The following is a 21,439-nucleotide window of genomic DNA, read 5'->3' as shown; positions in this document are numbered from 1 at the left end:
TACATTCCTGAAATCAAGTCTCCCAGTTAGCAGCTCTACCTATATCCCACACATTTGAAAAGCAATAGAGTATTTGTTTACAGATATATCTTCTGGGTTAACAGATACCAGTGTAATCTCAGTATAGCACTGCCCTTTTTATGCTAGGTACTATATAGCTTTCTAAATACTTTATCCCTCTTAAGAAATGGATTCTTAAAATCTGCGCTGGAAATTTAAACTACGTACATGTTTTATATTCAACTGATACACTATATACTCAAATCCATTATAGAATTTAAACAAATTCAGTGTTCAAAACTGAGACTCCAACCACTTACTTTGTTCCTGTTTGTGAGACATGCTGCAGTTTGTCCAGCTATTAACAACCCCTTCAAGAGCAATGGAATACGTCATCATGAAACAATATGGTAGGAAAGCACAGAATAGATTCTTTAGCACACTCAAGTGGAGAGGGGTTTAACTTTTATCCAAAGGCTTCTCAGATGTACTATGCTCTGGAACAAGGTAATCCTCATTCTCTTCTGCAACAATAGTGTTATAAATGCCATCAGGTATCGTGGTTGTTGTAGGTGTAGTCAGAGGTGTCACAGTGTGTCCAAACCCCTGGTAGTGGCCACTCATGGGTGAAGATGGCATAGAAGCAGCATCAGAAATTGGGTCTTGAGTAGATGAAGACAGTAAACTTGTATGTTCGTTTTGTTCATGATCCTCAGCAAAAAATATTTTCCTTGGTTGGCCCAAAACTGTCCTTCCTAAAAGTTGTGCCAAATTAAGAAGTATTATTATTTATTATTTTTATAGCTCAAACAGCGTGCTAGGTGCTTTGTAGATATTTAGTACAAAATAGTAAGCGTGCTACATGAAACTGGTCTTTGTCTCAAACAAGTAGTAATGGAAAAAACAATGACTTCAGTGAATCAGAATGAAAACATGCCACTAAATATTCATATCTTTATCTCCCACCCCCTCAAAACATTTACCCCAAAACAAAGTAATAAAAACCAAAATAAAACACACAAACCCTACCCCATCAGAATTTTTATCCCAATAATGTAGAAGTGCCAAAAACTCTACTATAACCTTCAATTGCTATCAAATTTATGTGGAAGGTGCTCAGATATTGCAGTGACGGGTAGCAATCGAAAACCTTAAGATAAATATTTTATAAAATTGATGCATCAGCCCAGTACTTACCAACATTTCGAACCTGTTCAGATATATCTGCCCTAATATCAGAAATATCCCACATTGCAAGAAAGGAATCAAAGCATGATCCTTCTTCAGCTTCTTGGACATAAGGTTTATAGGAAAAACTGTAGTGATGAGCAATAGCAGCAAAGAACATCTCCACACAGATGATAAAATCCTGCAACAAGGAGACACACACTTATTCATATCTAGTCCTGCAAGAACATCACCATGACAAAATATGCATTCCTAGATCTCTATTTCCAGTGCAAGACTGGCAGGAACTCCCTCAGCTCTGAAAAACTGATGCTTTGGGCACAGATAGCTGCTCCTTGTGCACCAGCAGCATTTCAAGAGCCCACATGAGTCTGGCAGATTGCTTTGACAACTAGGCTTATTACAGCCTGTTCCAATTTGGCACTTTGTGGCATCCAAGCCCATATCCTGACTTGCTGGAAGTAGACACTCAGTTATGAATATCTTTTGAAGAAGTATTTAAAAATGTATGTATTTTATGTGCAAAAAAAATCTAAGTTGGGACTATTTAAGATATATTTCTATAATACACATGACATGTGACAAGGTGCTGAGCATAACGTTCTTCAGCACTCATTCAGGATGACTTGTAGCCTTAATTATGAGTAAGCAGTGTGATTTAGTCATGGAGGCCGCGGATGTCACAGAATCCATGACTTCCAGTGACCTCCATGACTTCAGCCTGTGGTGGTTGGAAGCTGCAGGGTCTCCCACCGCCCGCGGAGCCAGGAAGCTGCAGGGTACCTCTGGGGTGGCAGAGGGGGAACCCCCAGCCTCCGGGAGTGGCAAAGGAGTACCCCAAAACCCCCAGCTGCTGCACGCAGGTCCTAGCCCTTACACAGCTGCCTGCTTCAGGTGGTATGGGGACCCACATATCCCCATTTTGTGAAGGATATTTTTAGTACAAGTCACAGACAGGTCACGGCTTCCGTGAATTTTTCTTTTTTGCCCATGACCTAAGTTCCTTGTAATCTGCACGGCTGCGCCACAGCCTATTTAGTGCCACGCAGGCGCTCAGGGAACCCGCCCGAGGACCTGATGTAGCTGTGGGAAGGGCGCCTCTTCCCTGGCCCCGAAACCTGCTGGGGCGACCTGACCTGGACCTGTCGCAGGGTGCCCCTTCCCGAATCCAGCCATGGCCCGGACCTGCGGGGAAACCCTTATCCTGCAGCCCCAGCCCCCGAGCTGCCGCAGCAGGGAGAGGCATCTCTCCCCTCCAGCCCAGGTGCTGCTGGGTGGAATCCTCTCTCCCTGCCGTAGCCCCGGACAAACTCCTCCTCCACTGCATTGGCACTTTTTGACAGTCCTCAGCCCCACCCCAGAGCCCGCACCCCAACCCTCTGACCCAGCCCTGAGCCCCGGTCTCACCCCAGAGCCTGCACCCCCAGCCAGAGCCCTCACACCCCTGTACCCCAACCCTCTGACCCAGCCCTGAGCTCCCTCCCACACTCCAAATTCCTCGGCCCCACCCCCACCACATGAATTTTGTTATGTGCACCGATATGGAGGTAATGTGTCACACATCACCTCCATATTGGTGCACATAACAAAATTCATTCCGCACATGTGTGGGAAAAATTAGAGGGAACACTGCCCGTGACCTGTCTGACTTTTACTAAAAATATCCGTGACAAAATCTTAGCCTTACTCATAATACTATCCGATATGCAACAGAAATCTGGCTTCTCACATTGGAAACATGAGTTTCTATGAACATGCAATCCTGTTTGTAACTTTCATTTGGAAATACTCTTTACCCCTCTACCAGTTCCCTGTAAACAACAGCTGTGTGTACTTACCTGTAGGCCTGTGGCCACAGCTTCCACACTTTGCCATTCCCAGGTGCGTTTTTCGGAAATAACACCAATTTTCACCAGCAGTGCAATAAGTACAGCTTGCCTATAAAGATTATTTATATTATAGTAGCACCTAAAGGATCCATTATACTAGACACTGTAAAAACACATTTCAAAATAGTCCCTGTCCTAAGCAGCTTACAATCTAAACAGATAAGACAAAGAACAGAGGAAACAGGCACAAAGTAGTACATTTTCACATGGGATCACACAAAAGAACAGTGGAAGAGTCTGGACAAAAACCCCAAGCTTCCCAGAGTCCCAGGTTCAGTGCTTCTACACTAGAACACTGCCTCTCATAACAGAAATAGAGCAAGTTATTTGTTAACCTTATGTGACCAAGCACTCAGACTGATCTGCTGACTAGCATACAGAGTTGTGTGTAAGGCTTTGAATAAAAAATTCTAGTTTTGTAGGTGAATAAAGTCTCCCACAATACAAAGTTTGCCTAGATACTTTATATTTCTTTTAAATAAGCTTGCTAGTTAAGACTTTACACTAATTTAAAAGATAACTTTGAATTTCAACAATGGTAGATTTTTGTGGTTTAAACATAAGAACGGCCATACTGGGTCAGACCAATGGTCCATCTAGCCCAGTATCCAGTCTTCCAACACTGGCCAGTGCCAGTTGCTTTGGAGGGAATGAACAGAACAGGGCAATTGAGTGATGCATCCCCTGTTGCCCAGTCCTAGTTTCTGGCAATCGGAGGTTTAGGGGCACCTAGAGCATAAGGTTGCATCCCTGACCGTCTTGGCTGACATCAATGACCTGAACATTTTCAGTTCTACTGCAATAAGCTCTGGAACAAGCAATACTGATTAAACATTTACTTACCAGAAGGAAACAAAAACTACCATCTTCACGCAAAGAAACTTGCCAACTGGCTGGATTGGGTTCAGCTCTTCACGCAGTACTTTATAAAAAAGCACAAGGCAATACATCGCAAACTAGAGGAAAAGAAAAATTCTTACCTTTTTACAGTTTTTAAATCATTATGTTTATTTTGCAAGCAGTTATTTTAAAGCAACTGTTTTATTATGTAAAATATGTTATGCAAGAAAAAAGCTAAATAGATTAGAGTTTTTCTTTTGGGTATTTAAGAACTTCTACTTTGCTTATCATTTTAAAGACTACACTTTTTAAAATTTGTTTAAGAAATGTGTCACGTTGACAGTCCTAAAGAGTAAAGTCTTCTATCCACAGAATAAGATAAAGCACAGGAAGCCACCATGCAAAGCTCACTGTGTTTCATCACCTGTACAAATCTAACATGGATAGACCATCTCTACTGATATGTCGATAAAATGCCACACCCATTCAGATGTTGGACTCTGCTGAGAGCGCCAACAAGGCTGTCAATTAATGCCAAATGTGTCATTTTTTTATGATGTTCACCAAAAACTGGAATGAGTTCAAATTATTTAACTTAAACTGCAAGGAGAAAACAGTTGCACATGACTTGCAGTGATTACAGACAAACTGGACTTGAATCAGTGATCTAGAGGTGAGAGGCTATATATTACCTTAGTAAAACACTAAGCCTTTTAGTTCTCTCTCCACCTAACCACAAAGGCAAATTTTGTATATTTTCTACAGAACTGTCTAATAATGAAGAAATCAAATACTAGAGAATAACATTTTTTCCTTCTATTATGCATGTAGAGGGGATTTAGTAGATATGGTTTTGAGAAGATTTTAATAATTACTATTAGTATTTTGAAACAAAACAAGTTTCAGGTGATACTGACAATATTTTAAAATCGTAATTTGAACAAAACACCAAAAAGAGACATTCTTGGTACTCACCAGTTGTGACATGTTGTTAAGGATAACCAAGTAAGTCCAAGCATTTTTGAAGCTAAAGTTTCCTTCATCATATATACCAACCAACTCACAGATTCTGGAAGAAAGTTTGGTATTAACCATTGTACAAGTGAGGCTCTTTTCTAAAAGTGCTGCTAAATTAGTATCCCATTGATCAGCTGTCAGAATGTAAAACCTATGCTCACCAGTGCTGAGAGCCTGTACAAGAATGGAAGAAATTACAACTTCCAAAAATTTACATAACATGGCAAAGTTTACGGTAGTACTTCTACAATGGAAAAGGAACTGTGCCTTCAGATCTGGAAAAAAACCCCACTCATTCAAGTTTTTTCTGGTAAGCAACAGGAGCTTAAGCCAGCGATTTTCTTTTGCAGAATTTGTTTCCATTTAAAGAAATTAAACTTCTAGCCATTATGGTTGTGAAGGTAACCTTGCAAATATGAACCAACTTTAAACTAAAGAAGAATTGTCTGATGCTGCTCATATTTTTGCCAAGCATAAGAAGAGCTAAATTGGTAAAACACTTATTGAAAAGACTGAGGCTTCCCAAGCTCCCTTACCAAGCTCCAAGGACAACAGCTAAAAGAAAATCTCAACATTCTCCTTTTTCCTAGCAGCAACAAATTGGTGGAGCTCGGCTTTTCACCTGGCCACTGTCTCAACTATATATTTCATATCTACCTCAGGTATATAGTAAATTCTTTTGAGCCCTATTACAGGAAGCCTGAACTGAAATACATGTTTACCACCTGCAATGGATTCAACTATATAGAAAGAGATCCCATTTGTTACCATGTGAAACCTGACATTGACACATTTTAACTGTCCACATACATACAGTAACTCCTCACTTAACGATGTAGTTATGTTCCTGAAAAATGCAACTTTATGCGAAACGATGTTAAGCGAATCCAATTTCCCCATAAGAATAATGTAAATAGCGGGGTTAGGTTCCAGAGAAATGTTTTTCACCAGACAAAAGACATTATATACATATACAGTATAAGTTTTAAACAGTTTAATATTGTACACAGCAATGAATGATTGTGAAGCTTGGTGGTGGAATAAGAGGGTGGAATATTTCCCAGGGAATACCTTGCTGCTAAATGATGAACTAGCACTCGGCTGAGCCCTCAAGGGTTAATACGCTGTTGTTAATGTAGCCTCACACTCTACAAGGCAGCATGGACTGAGGCAGGAGGGAGGAAACAATAGATGCAGGGCAGTAGCTGCAAACACTTCTCTGCAAAAACTTAACATGAGGAGGAGCCTATGCTATCCAGCTGGAGCGCACCACTCCCTCCTCCTGACAGCACATGCACGGCTGCACAGGCGCTGACTTTCCAAAGTGCTGGGGAGTGCATGCATGAGTCAGAGAGAGACGTGCATTGTCCCGTTAAGCACGCTGATGCCACTTCAAGTACATTGCCCTTTTAAGCAGATCAGCCAGTTCAGACAGGAAGCAACAGTTTCCAGCTAGCTCCCTCCCTTCTGTCCCTGAGCCCTGTCCCCCTCCTCTGCTTTGTGGAGAGGGGATATGGTACGGAGCAGGAGGGCAGGAGCAGGGGGACATCCTGATATCAGCACCCCTCTCCCCCCAGGAAGCTCTCGGGAGCAGCTCCAAGGCAGAGGGCAGGGCCAGAGCAGCACGGCAGTGCAGTGCGGGGAGGGCCACCTGAACTGCTGCTGGGCAGCTGCCAAGCCACATACTTTACAGGGAATTTAGGGGAGCTGATTGGGGGGGGTTGCCAGCCCCCCCGGTTCTAATCCCCTCAAGGAGAGGCTGCTCTTCCAGAGAATCCTGCAAGCAGTGGACAAAGCAGGCAGCTGCCTAAGGACGTTATAAGGGAGCATTACGCAACTTTAAACAATCTTGTTCCCTAATAGATCAGCAACGTAACAACGAAACAACATTAACCGGGACAATGTTAAGTGAGGAGTTACTGTACAGCTGGTTTAAATAAGGTCTATGCTACAATTCACAAAGGACACAAATATTTGGAAATTATGCAACACTAATAGTAATTACAGTAACTTCAAATTTAACTCAGTTTTTACAGGTGACATTCTTTTATCACCAAGTTTAGGATTTAAAATTATTTCAGATTTCCAGGAGGGGGCACAGTCAAATTGCTTGCATGCATAGTTTAACCCACCTTCAACGACTAACATGTAATCTGATTGAGAAATACTCATTTGTCAAAAAAGCAAGGGGAAGCCGGCCCATCCTAAGACTTTTCAATTTAGCATTTTTATAGGGGATTTTATATTTTTCTTCTTTCTGTATCAGAAGTTAAATACTCATTACCTGATCTCAGAAAATGGTGAGCAGAGGTCACAAAGAAGTCACAGGTTGATATAGTTAAGTCAGCTTCAGCTCCACTTACAACAGAGCAAAACAGAAAAGTTATGCTTTTAGATTCCATCAATTCAAATATAAAAACCAACTGTGTAAAGAGTCATTTCCAGTGTAGCTCAAAGATTATATCCTAAAGACAAGATAAATTCTTTATGAGCATACTTACAGAGCAATAATGGTGGTAAGTGGTCTGACAACAGTGTACTGCAGCACGCCTAGTTTACATCTAAATAATAAAACTCTGCAAACAAACACAGAATTAATCACTTAAGAAACGTAAGAAAAATCAACTCATGAAAAATCCCTGTCCTTAGTGTTTTCACTAAATTCAAACTTTACTTCAAGCTAATCTACTTCCAGAATGTTTCAGTAATTAGCTCAAATATCATACAACCATTATGCAACAATTCATAGAATCATGGAAATGTAGGGCTGGAAAGGACATTGAGAAATTATCCAGTCCAGCCCCCTGCACGGTGACAGGCCCAAGTAAACCATCCCTGACAGGTGTTTGTCCAACCTGTTTTTAAAAAACTTCCAATGATGGGGATTCCACAAGATTCCTTGGAAGCCTATACCAGAGCTTAACTAGTTTTTCCTAATATCTAACCTATATCTCTCTTGCTCCAGACTAAACCCATCACTTCTTGTATACCTTCAATGGACATAGAGAACAATTGATCATTATCTTCTTTATAACAGCCCTTAACATATTTCAAAATTTATCAGGCACCTCTCCCCACCCCCAGTCTTCTTTTCTCAAAACTAACCATATTCAGCTTTTTAACCGTCTCCTTATAGGTCAGGTTTTCTAAACCTTTTATCATTTTTGTTGCTCTCCTCTGGACTCTCTTCAATTTGTCCACATCTTTCCTGAAGTGTGGTGCTCAGATCTCGACAGAGTACTTCAGCTGTGTCCTTACTAGTACCCAGTCGAGTGGGACAATTACCTCCCATACCTTTTAAACAGCACTCCTCTTAATACACCCCAGAATATTATTAGTTTTTCAATGATTTGTTAATCATTCAATTTGTGATCCACTATAACCCATATATCCTTTTCAGCAGTACTAGCACATAGCCAATTTTTTTCTCTTTTGTAGATGTGCATTTGAATTTTTCCTTCTGAAATGAAGTACTTTGCACTTCGAAGTACTTTGAATTTCATCTTGTTGATTTCAGACCAATTTTCCAAATTTGTCAAAGTCATTTTGAATTCTATTCCTCCAAAGGGATGGGCAACACTCCCAGCTTGGTGTCATCTGCAAATTTTATAAACTTACTCTCCAGTCCACTATCCCAGTCATTAATGAAAATATTGACTAGTACCAGACCCAGGACTGACCCCTGTGGAATCCCACTAAATTCCTGCCCCCAGTTTGACAGCAAACCATTGATAGCTACTCTTTAAGTATGGTCTTTGTATCAGCTGTACACTCACCTTAAGAGTAATTTCATCTAGACCACATTCCCATAGTTTGATTATGAGAATACCATGTGGAACTGTATTAAAAGCCTTACTAAAAAATGAAGATATATTACATCTACTACTTTTCCCCCATCCACTAGGCCAGTAATCCTCTTAAAGAAGGAAATTAGGTTGCTTTGGCATGATTTGTTCTTGACAAATCCATGCTGGCTACTCCTTATAACCCTATTATCTTCTAAGTGCTTACAAAGTGATTAATAATTTGTTCCAGTATCTTTCCAGATATCGTAGTTAGACTGACTGGTCTACGATTCCCTAGATGAAGATAGGTACTATGTTTTCCTTTCTCTAGTCTTTTGGGACCTCACTCATCCTCAAGGAACTCTCAAAGATAATTGCTACAGGTTCTGAGATCGCTTCAGCTATTTCCTTAAAGTACCATCAGATGAATTTCATCAGGCCCAGACGACCTGAATACATTCTAATGTATCTAAATATTCTTTAACCTGTTCTTTCTCTATTTTGATTCATATTCCTTCCCCCTTGTCATTAAAATTAATTGTGTTGAGTGGTCACCAATTAACCTTTTTAGTGAAGACTGAAGCAAGAGGCATTAAAGACCTTAGCTGTCTTCATGCCATCAGTTATGAGCTCTCCTTCCCTGCTAAGCAGAGGACCGACACTTTCCTTTGTGTTTCTCTTACTCCTAATGAATTTAAAGAACTTTTTATTGCCTTTTATGTCCCTTGCTTTTTGTGTTTTAGCCTGATTTTGTTCTGACATGCTTGTGCTATACTTTTGTACTCCTCCTTAGCAATCTGTCCAGGTTTCCACTTCTTTTAGAATTCCTTTTTGATTTTTCAGATCCTAATGGAGCCATTTTGGCCTCTTACTAGTATTCCTACCTTTCCTTCACATCAGGATAGTTTGCAATTTTGCCTTTAATACTGTCTCCTTTTGGAACTGCCAAGTCTGCTGAACAACTTTTCCCTTAGATTTTCTTCCCAAGGGATCTTATCTGAGTTTGTTAAAGTCTGCTTTTTTAAGTCCATTATCTTTATTCTGCAGCTCTCACGCCTTCATTTTCATGATAACTTTCATCCAAATTGTGTCCCACACCTTCAGATTTACTACCAATTCTTCCCTATTGTATCAGAATCAAGCCTAAAATGGCTGTCCCCCTAGTTACCTCCGCCACTTTCTGGAACAAAAAATTGTCCCCAATACATTCCAAGAACTTATTAGAAATTTTGCATTTTGCCCTATTATTTTTTCAATGGATGTCTGGGTCGTTAGAGTCCCCCATTACTATCGGGTCCTAATGTTTTGGATATTTCTGTTATTTGTTCTAGAAATGCCTCATCCACCTCCTCTTCCTGAGTGGTGATCTATAGTAGACCTGTACTATGATGTCACCCTATTTTTTAACCCCTTTTATCTTTACCCAGAGACTCTCAACTGGTCTACCTCCCACCTCCCTCTGGATCTCAGAACAAATGTACATATCTGTAACCTCCAAGGAGATTACCTGGATTCCTGGGGCTCTGTCTGCTGGCAGCTGAGAGAGAGGCACATTGTCCCTGGTAGGGAGGGAGAGCCAAGGCAGACTCAGAGTCTGCCCAGCAACCAATAGGTAGCTCAGGAAAGGGGAGAAGCCATTTTTGAGTCAGTCTGGAGCCAGCCAGGGCAAGGGCAGGACTGGCTGTGTGGGGAGCTGGCGAGTCCCAGGCCTGCATGCAGGGTTCCTCCTGAGAGCTGGCCTCTAGGGACCTGACAGCAAGATCCCTCAGCAGGGTTTTTCCTTCTCCACTGATGATTCCCAGTTTGTACAGTTTTGCTGGGAAACTCCCCCAGCCAGGCTGAGTTAGCCCTCCAGCTCCCTAAGTGAGACCAGTCACCACGTGGTCAGCTCTGCTTTGTCTGCTAGTTCAGGGCTGCTGCCTGCTGTGTGTGTGTCTGGACGCTGGGCTAGGAGACTACAGTTTGGATTTTAGTACAGTTGTGTAATCTGCACCTTGAGCCCTGCACCCCTTTGTGGTAAGGGGAAATCCTGGGACCAAAGCAGCCTGATTCCTGCCAGCAGAGATCAGCCCCTCTGCAGTGACTGAGGAGTTCAGAGTCATCTCTGAACCTGAGGATCATTCATGGAGTTTGAGAGTGCACCATCTTTTAGTCAGTCAGGGAATTTATTTTGGGGACCCCCCTACTCCCTGAACTGTGTCCTCAAGACAGGGAGTAAGGGTTTGGGGATTTTATAACCAGCTGCATATTAAACCTGTGGAGGGACTTACACCTCCTCCTACTTGTGAGTCTTTTGGGCTGTACTGAACCCAGTAAGCCACACTGCTAAACCACAGCAGAGAAGAATTTTGTGGTCATAGATCATCAAGGGCCCCAAAAAAGTACGTGTACCAATGGGACACTAATCTTATATTTGCTACATCAGGTCACGTGATAGGGGAAAGTCACGGGTATTATCAGCGTGGGCACCGGTGACCCTAAAAATAGTGTTTTACCCTGTTATGTTACATTTGTCTCCTGTTTAATATAATTATTGTGTTGAATATATTGTATATTGGTGTTATTTCTTGGAAGTCTCCAACTATCTGGCAAGTAAGTGGGGATTACCCAGTGGTTAGAATTTTCCTCACAAGCTGCCCTGGTGACCCTGCCAGGAAGGAGTGATGGGGGTGGAGGCACTGCCAAATAAATTCATAGGAAAAAATAAAGAGACACCCTGCTAAGTGGGTGGTGGGATCCAGAAGAACCCAAACCTGTCCATCAACACCTGTAAGCAGATTGGCATTAAAGAAGGTAACCGGGTGGAGAGGGAGTGCTACATATCCTTGATGTATAATCCAATACCTCCTCTCATTTTACCCTGCCTGTCTTTTCTGAAAAAAGCTATACCTCTCTACACCAATATTCCAATCATGAGATTTATCCCACCAAGTCTCTGTGATGACATCATACATTACACAATGGCAGTAGCTCTCAATCTTTCCAGACTGCCATACCCCTTTCAGGAGTCTGATTTTGTCTTGTGTACCCCAAGTTTCACCTCACTTAAAAAACTTGTAACATCAGACATAAAAATACAAAAGTATCACAGCACACTATTACTGAAAAATTGCTTACTTTCTCATTTTTACCATATAATTATAAAATAAATCAATTGGAATATAAATACTGTACTTACATTTCATGTATAGTAAACAAATCAGTATAAACAAATCACTGTCTATGAAATTTTGGTTTGTACTGACTTCTCTAGTGCTTTTTATGTAGCTTGTTGTAAAACTAGGCAAATATCTAGATGTGTTGATGTACCCCCCGGAAGACTTCAGATTATCCCAAGGGGTACACGTACCTCTGATTGAGAACCACTGCACTATGGAATATAGACTGGCAGATGGTTTTATTTCACCCTACAGAACATTGACATATAGAAAGAAATATTCAATGCTTCCTTTCCTTCAGCCACAAAAAACCTGACTATTACACAGCACAATAGAGTTCTATTTCAGATGTGTTATAGGATACAGTCACTACCGATGTCAAAACATTTGCTTAGTCATAAAACAAAGTCATTCTGAAAAACTCATGATATTTCAGCTTTATCAAAATATCAAACAGGAGAAAGAGGGCATATTATTCATCAGATGAAGCAACCAGAAACATCAGTTAGTGGGCCAAATCCTGCTCATCTTACTCACATTAGTTGTTGAAGTGAAGTCAATGAAGCTACACTGCATGAGTAAGTCTACAGTAACAGGATTTGGCCCCTGCTCTAGGGTACTGCTGGAAAATAGTGTGCCCCAAAAAGAGGCAAATTCAAGAGAAGCACCTGTTCTCCATGATGAATGTTGCTTTCATACCTATTTTTGGAAAATAAGGAAGTCTCTTTCAGTATAATATAAGTTAATTAGTTATCATCTAAAAACATCTAATTCTGTAATGTTTACAGCTAATTGAAAAGACTTTCCACAACCAGCTCAGAAGTGGTAAACCAAACCCTTTGTACTGTGTGCACATTGTAAATTGACTTAGCTAGGTAGCAGCAACTATAGTACTAAATATGAGCAACAGTATCTTCTGTATCAAAGTACACAGTATTAACCGTTGAAGATATTATTAATATAAAAATACTATAATGTACTTACTCTCCCATAGCCCATGATGGACAACAACAAAGGGGAGGTAGATGTCTCTGCTGATCTTTGGCTTCTATGATTAATACCAGATTTGGATACCGGTTGGTTAAATAATTTGAAAGGAATACCATAAAATTGTAGATGACGTATGCTTCATAGCATTCTCTACAGGTATCCACATATATTGCAATGTTGGGATATTTCAAAGCTATCCACTATAAGAAAACATGGAGACATTAAAAAGTTGCATTCAAGTAAAACAAATGAATCCAAGTATAGACTGAATACTTTTCATATAAATTACTTTTATGGACCGTATCCCTGGCATACCCAAAAAGTATATAAGCAACAGTATGTCAAAGTAATTGAAAACTGTGTATTATACAAGGGAGGGAGTTAAAGTTGCACTTTTTCATTCCATAAACTGGCACTATTTGGCTAGACAATACCCTACCGTTGTTGCCTAATACCTCAGTCAGAGCTTAGAATTTCCTGTCTAGCGGACATCTGGTCTGAGAGTCCCACAATATTGATTTATTCTCCCATGGGCTTTGTGAGAAATAGCATTATTGCCATTTTACATATGAGAAACGGAGGCACAGATTACTTACTACACAGATTAAATAGCTTGCCTAAGGTCACACAGGGGAAGAGTTAGAACATTGAACTGAACCCATATCTGAGTCCCAGTCCAGCAATTTAATCACAAAAGCATCCTTCTTTTTCAAAAAAGCTAAAACAGATTATGAAGTGCAGAGAATTAAGGCCAACCAGTGAGAGTCTGAAACAGACCTTGTGACATCCTGACTCCCATTCTTTTTCTCATTGCCCAACAGTAAGCAGTAGCAGGCTCTCTTTTGCCAGGTATGACATTCCCCCAAACATCTGGAAAGGAGTCCCAATTGTTCTGCAGTACTAGAGGACTTAGAAGCTGTATGTATGCATTCTAGTGCAGCCTACCTTCACTGTTTTAGGAAGTGCTATAGACCAGTAGCATTTTTTAGTATATGAATGAAGTTCAGTTTTCAGAGGTTCATAGCTCTGTCAAAAAAACAATTTTCCCTAATATATCCAAGCACTTTGCAGTGATGGCTATTTCCATGAAAATTTCAACTGTCTACTCCCCCATTTAAGGGTTGGAGCTCTTAAAATAAGTTGCAAGTTTTTAATGTGAAAAGTATGTTTCACACAGATACCCCGTAACTCCACAATAAAGACGTTTAATGTAAATAAGAAATCTTACTCCAAGACAAAGTTTCAGAAATTTATAAGCAACCAAAGACAGAGGATTAGACTAGAAATTATGCAACTGTATCTTAAAAGGAGCCATACTTATGTACTTATTTGGGGTTTATTCCCAATTTTGCCACCCACTTGGCTGCCAGCCTCTGTGCTTCAGTTAGACCATCCATAACGTGGGTATAAGTTTTAAAATATGCTAGTCACATTTCTAAAGATACCCACTACCTTTTACACAGCTGAGACATATTTGTAGCAGACAAGTCATGTAACAACCATGAGCTATAACAGTATTGGTTTAAATAACTAATAACTTCCATTAGGTTCTGCCTTCCTGCTCTTTGCAGATATAAGCTGTCTGAAATATTCATGTTTGGGCTGAAGTTTTCTAAACTTGGTCTCTACCCAAAGGCACATTTTTTGTAGAAGTCTGAGCAAAATCCCCTTCAGTTAAAGAGGGGGAAGAGACATAATTTCTCATTCAAAAAACCCCAAGTCTAATTTTTTTGTGGATCAAAAACACTGAAGAAACTTGACAAGAACACAATTCTTCAGTGAGGACATCATATTTGTGATTTTTTCAAGGCAAAAATCTACAGTAATTATCCTCTGCCACTCCTTCTCATGCTATTTCTCTTCACAGAACGTCCCAGCTAGCCTCTATTGCTGTTCCCTCCCTCCTTGGTCAGCTAGCTCCTTTGCTTGGTCACTCTACATTCCTCTCTTGAAAAGAGATTAAGAAATGGAAGAATTAAGTCCTTTGACTGTAACACAATGTACTACCAGGATGGATCTAGAATAGCTATTGTGACCCTGTAGTATCTGAAAGGGATTTGGAACGTTGCTTGGCTCTGCTAACAGAAACGGTGTATTGTGCAATATACTTATGGGGAACCAAAGGAGTGCACTCATGAAGATAGCCTCTACTAACAGAGGCTGACACGTGGGGTTCCGCTGTGTCCAATATCATGGTCGGATGGCTTAGGATCCTTTGGTACTGATGGTTTTGTTTTCTTCCAGGAATGGAGAACAGTACTTTCAGTGGGATCTTAGGCTGCTCTTTTTATTCTCCAAGGGGAAAGGAGCCAATGAAAGCCTTATAGTATTCACAAATTATGAGTATCTGGAACCAGGTTAGGCTGCTAGAGCGTCCTAGACCAGCAAGATTTGGGGACTGATTTAGCACTCTTTGCGAGCTCTTGGAGTGAAGGTGCTGTAGATTGCATGTTGCAAAAGATACTATTTTTCCTCCAAGCATGCCAGACACCTCATGTGTGTGTCCAGATTGGGGAATACAGCATGACAAGAAGCTCCCCTCTTGAATCAGGCCTTCTATCTCCTTTGGATCTGTGAACTCATATCAAGGTGCAGGAACTAATAAAGCTTAAAAGAAATATATTTATAAATAAAAACAAAAATCCTATCAAAAATTATGAATCCTGACTTATTAATAAATATAACTAAGGCACAGAATCTCTGACGAAGCTAGAGAGGTTCCTGGTCCGTCTGGTACTGCAGTTGAAAAGAACCGAGGAGGACAGAGCGCCACTCCCCTTTTACAATCTTGCCCTCAGAAAGTTCAGGAACAGTGAGGGGAAGGCTAGGAGGGTGCATGAGAGTTCTCCAACAGTCACTGCTAGGTTCCATCACCAGAGCTGCATTGTTGGCACACCCCACAAGTAGGAATGTGCAGAGGCCATTTGAAAAACTATCAGGTTTATAGCAATGATTTCACATTAGCATTGTTTCTGTGAAGTATTACACTGGTTTCCATTTCCCCCAGAGCAAGCAAAATACAATAGTTCAGTGAATTCCAAACTGGAAAGAATACACTTACGCTGTCTAAACTGTAAATCGGCACCATCCATAGAATCCTGTATTGATGACAAAAGAACATCTGAGATTATTGCAAGTATTTTCATCACCAGGAATGAAATTTAATATTAGCAGCAAAGAATATGTAAAGTGTTACCTTATTATTGGTTTCTGTAATTCAGGTTGAGTATAATGAACTAAGTGTTGCAATATATCCCAGAGAGAAATTGGTATAGTCATCAGTAGAAAAATTCCAGCAATAAACCATGCCTTGGTATGAATTCCAACCTTAGAAGGAAGAGAAGGAAGAACAGCACAAATACAAAAAATGTAATGTTAATTTACTGTACCTGTATCACTACCATTTTAATCAGTTTTTGAAGTATGGGTTTTTTAAATGATACAACAGGATTATGCACTGAACATATAAAATAAAGCGTAAGAGTGGGAATTCAGCAAACATCCGTGAGAGTGAAACTGGTGTGTTTAAGTGTTTAAAAGTGTTGCGCATCAGGAAATAAGAATTGCCAAATTAAAATCAAAGCATCTATATTGATACATGGGAGAAACAAAACCAAAGATAGAAATATTGATAGTTGTTCAGTTATGAGACTAATCCAGCGAGTGATCCCACATTAAGTTCCCTTTGGTTCTTCTTCTCATACAGTAGGAGATGCCAACCAACGAAAAGAAACAACTTTATAATAAATTAAAGTTGTTAATAAAATTAATAATGGAAGGAAATTAAAATGAATATGGGAAATATGATTGCAACTAATAGAGAAAGTAAATGTATTACACAATGTAAAAGGTAAATTAATGATACAATAATTGATTATATAAAAATATTAAAAATAGATTCTAAAACTATCAAAAAATAAAAATTAGCATAAAAATTAATTAAAATCAGAGGAAACAATACCACAAAGCAAGTGTATGTTCAACAAGGAACTACAACTAAATAACAATATTATTATATTTAATTTATGACATAATGTCACTTTAAGGAATCAATTAAAAGAGCACAGTACTCAACTGAGATAAATTACATTAAAGATTTGGAGTGTTGTCTAACAACCATACTTAATGAATGAGTATAGAATAAGAATGGCCATACTGGGTCAGACCAAAGGTCCATCTAGCCCAGTATCCTATCAACCGACAGTGACCAATGCCAGGTGTCCCAGAGGGAGTGAACCTAACAGGTAATGATCAAGTGATCTCTCTCCTGCCATCCATCTCCACCCTCTGACAGAGGCTAGGGACACCATTCCTTACCCATCGTGGCTAATAGCCATTAATGGACTTAACCTCCATGAATTTATCTAGTTCTCTTTTAAACCCTGTTATAGGCCTTCACAACCTCCTCAGGCAAGGAGTTCCACAGGTTGACTGTGCGCTGTGTGAAGAACTTCCTTTTATTTGTTTTAAACCTGCTGCCCATTAATTTCATTTGGTGGTCCCTAGTTCTTATATTATGGGAACAAGTAAATAACTTTTCCTTATTCACTTTCTCCACACCACTCATGATTTTATATAAACTATCATATCCCCCCTTAGTCTCCTCTTTAATCTCTCCTCATATGGGACCCGTTCCAAACCCCTAATCATTTTAGTTGCCCTTTTCTGAACCTTTTCTAATGCCAGTGTATCTTTTTTGAGATGAGGAGACCACATCTGTACGCAGGTTTCAATATGTGGGTGTACCATGGATTTATATAAGGGCAATAAGATATTCTCCGTTTTATTCTCTCTCTTTTTTAATGATTCCTAACATCCTGTTTGCTTTTTTGACTGCTGCTGCACACTGCGTGGACGCCTTCAGAGAACTATCCACGATGACTCCAAGATCTCTTTCCTGATTAGCTGTAGCTAAATTAGCCCCCATCATATTGTATGTATAGTTGGGGTTATTTTTACCAATGTGCATTACTTTACATTTATCCACATTAAATTTCATTTGCCATTTTGTTGCCCAATCACTTAGTTTTGTGAGATCTTTTTGAAGTTCTTCACAGTCTGCTTTGGTCTTAACTATCTTGAGCAGTTTAGTATCATCTGCAAACTTTGCCACCTCACTGTTTACCCCTTTCTCCAGATCATTTATGAATAAGTTGAATAGGATTGGTCCTAGGACTGACCCTTGGGGAACACCACCAGTTACCCCTCTCCATTTTGAAAATTCCTATCCCTTGAGATCAAAGAGAACAACTTCAAATCAGGTGGTCACTGTAAGCTCAATGCTAAATTTTTATTGTACTTCTAATTATTGTTTCAATAATAATAGCCACAGGATGTATATATATTGAATAGAACAGCCTCAATACCATAAAGGTTGTGTAGGGTTAGTTAGCAGGTGTTGAAGGTTTGAAGTTACTGTCCAGTGCAATGGTATAAAGCTGAGGCTTAAGTCGAGCAAGGTGAGGTGTGCTTAAGAAGCATGGTGGGATGAGACAATGAAGTCCCAGGGACTATATAGAGAGGAAGATAACATTTCTGAGATAAGCTTTTACATGTGAACACAGAATGGTCAAATTTAAAATGCAAAAAGGAATATAGAAATGCAACTTGCTCTCATTTCATGATGTGGAAAACAAACATAAGGTAGAAATTATGAGAACTTATTTTCTCTCACTCACACAGCATAAACAGCAGGCAGTGAAAGTGGAGGAAAAAAAACAGATTACTTGTCTTTTACTCACTTAGGACCGGTCTACACTACAGTTAGGTCAACATAAGACAGCTTATGTTGACCTAATTATGTCAGTGTCTATATTACAGCCTTCCTCCCACCAACACCAACATAACTCCACCTCCATGAGAGGCGTAAGGCTTATGTCTGTGTAGTTAGGAGGACAGTGTCTGTGTAGACTGCCTCCCTTTACAGCAGCTGTTGGTTCTCTTGTCAATTTCATGGCAGGAGCTGTGAAATTGACAAGGAAGCTGGGCAGCTAGAGCCCAGCTGAACCCTGCTCTGGGCTGGGAGCCAAAATGGACCCCACTCCCAGCTCGGAGTCAGGGGCAAGAAGCCCTTGTGGCTCCCCGCTACCCCTGGCTCCTAGCTGGGAACAAGAAGCCCCGGCGGCTTTGGACTCCGCTCCCAGTTGGGAGCCAGGGTGAGAAGCCCAGGCGCCCATTCCCTCTGCTGGGAGTCGAACAGCCTTGTCAATTTCAAAAAGAGGGAACAGGGTAGAGGGGCCAAGAAGCCAATGCAGCTGGACCCCCCTCCCCAGGGTTGAGAAGCCCAAGGTGGCTTCCTTCAGCTCCGGCAAGGAACGAAGAGGGGAGAAGCCCTGGTCTCCCAGCTCTGCTGGCAGCTCCCAGGAGGGAGTCTGGCTGCCCCACAGGCTCACAGCAGGCTGCCTCTTCTTTGGCTTCAACAGACATCAGTCTTTATTAAAGTGGATTTCTAGTTTAAATGAAGGGTTATTTTTATATATATATATATATATATATACACACACACCCCACCACGTGAGCCTAATGCATACTAAATTCATGTCATAGACAGGTTTCAAACCTGTTTTCTTTTATTTAAAAAAAGTTGACTTTTTAAATATTTATTTGATTAGACTATTAAACTCATATAAAAAGCTTTGAAACTTGTTCAGCATGTTGCATTGACAGACTCCCATCCAAGCTTGAGTGGCAAATGACATCACTTTTAAAGGGAAACAGTCAACTTAATCACTTATGCCTGAATGTTTAATTCACTATTGTTAAAATACCTAAGACTATTGATCCTGAAGGAGAACAGAGAAAAATATTTTCTTCCATTGTTTACTTTGTGCTTTTATCAGCACTTGAATACAGTTAGTTTTCACAGTTTCCATTCAGTCATTCATGTGCTACTGTTTGTGTTATCTCTAAATCCACAAAAATTGGCATAGCCTCAAGAGAAGGTAGTAACTTTAATTATTTTTTTTACTTAGCAGATTTTGAGTCTGTGTCCTTTCATATGTGGATACTAGCACTAGGTAGAAAAAAATAAGACTTCTGAAAGAGCTGGACTTCATAGTTAATAGGCCTTACATTGGGAACTTTCAATTAACTTTTCTGATGTCACTTTCTTTTTATGACATCACAAACTATAAATCTGCAGACAGGGTTTATAAATAAGATTTTGTATTTATGAAGGTAACATTAGGTTTAACTACAAGGAGTAAATAAGAGGAAATGAGCCTCAATTGTTTTGAGCAAGACATTAGATTCATCGCTGGACCAAATGCAAGACTGAAATAGGAGAACTGTTGCCAAGATGCACAGCGTGTGCCCCTGTGGACAGGAAAGTGATAGGATTATACACGCAGTTTTACTCATGGCAGTTGAAGGTGTGAACGTTAATTTTGTTTTCAAAGCCCAGGGCTCTGTGCTGAGGCCAGCCTAGCAAACGGGGAAACCCATCGGCGTGTGTACAAACCAGGCGAGCCCACGCTAAGGCTACAGCCTTGTTTGTTTATGTCGTGCCCGGAGCCACGCCGTGGTGCTGTCACTCTCGCCCAGCCAGGCCACGCACGCGCGCACCCCAGCCCCTCGGTTCTCCGCGGGGAGGGAGGGAGGCAGCGGGGGCCGCTTACCTCCAGCTTCTGCAGCTCCCACACGCACAAGGGAACCGCCACCAGCAGCCCCACAACGTAAAGAACAACGACCAGTGGCCGGATCCACCTCCGCCAGTTGCCGCAGGTGCACGGCATGGTCCCGACAGAGAGCGGGGCGCGGCGCCTCCCTGTCTCCACCACCCACGGCTCCGGCGCGGCGGGCTCAGGTGCTGGGAGCCGGCCTGGAGCGCGCGAGCGGCGGGGACACCACCGGCCGGGACTCGCCGGGCGGCCGGCCCATCTCACCGCCCCCGGCGGGACGCAGCCCGGACCTGCCCCGCCTCCTCAGTCAGGGTCTCGGCTCCAAGCAACCCCTAGCACCACTTCCGCCCCTACGCCTAACCACACTTCCGGCTCCTGGCTCAACCACGCCGCAGTCCAGCGCTGATTGGCTGCCTGTGCGGCGTACCTTTCACTATCCCGCCCTTCTTGTTCTCTGATTGGGCACCAAAAACGTCAGTCCCTGGGGTGGGGTCGGGGGGTCGATTGATCCATGAATCAGTGATTTGTTTATACAGTACGTGCTTTTACCCTTCCTCCACGCTGGCCTCTCGCACCTGCTTCCCCCCCATCGCTCCAGAGCATTGGTCTGTCCTAGCCCCTTCCAATCGCAGGCCTCAGAGCATTGCTCTCGGCCGTTCCCTCCTCGCCGGCGGCGTCTGGCCGTTGCTCGGGCAGGAGAGCGGGGCAGCGCCGGCTCCATGTACTGGCAGCGCCTGCCCCAGGGGGCCCTGCTCCCCCCGGGCATTGCCACCGTATGCTCAGAGCGGGGCATCCGCCAGCAGCAGGGCCGGCTCTCGGGGTGACTTGTTAAGTGAGAAGGGGGGGGGGGTGCTTCCTCGATAGAGGTGATTGTGGCCGCTTCCTCCAGGATGGAGCTTGGTCTACATACAGCCTGTTTGGGGTTAAATCCCTTGTGCTCACTTACTGCACAG

The 21,439-nt window shown here is 41.6% G+C and overlaps 1 protein-coding gene across 1 annotated transcript; it reads right to left on the bottom strand.

The window, feature by feature from the left end:
* Positions 1–459: 459 nt before the first annotated feature.
* Positions 460–20,600, bottom strand: TMEM184C (transmembrane protein 184C). The gene is made up of 10 exons (XM_065405710.1): positions 20,484–20,600; positions 16,064–16,194; positions 15,929–15,965; positions 12,862–13,067; positions 7,436–7,510; positions 4,893–4,986; positions 3,921–4,033; positions 3,027–3,126; positions 1,198–1,369; positions 460–755 (listed from the first exon to the last, which is right to left on the bottom strand). Exons 1-10 carry the CDS (start codon positions 20,598–20,600, stop codon positions 460–462), a joined length of 1,341 nt encoding a protein of 446 aa, XP_065261782.1.
* Between the last annotated feature and the right edge of the window lie 839 nt (positions 20,601–21,439).

Source organism: Emys orbicularis, chromosome 5 (assembly GCF_028017835.1).
Source record: "Emys orbicularis isolate rEmyOrb1 chromosome 5, rEmyOrb1.hap1, whole genome shotgun sequence".
Taxonomy (NCBI): Eukaryota; Metazoa; Chordata; order Testudines; family Emydidae; genus Emys; species Emys orbicularis.
This window is presented reverse-complemented; position numbering and strand designations above follow the sequence as displayed.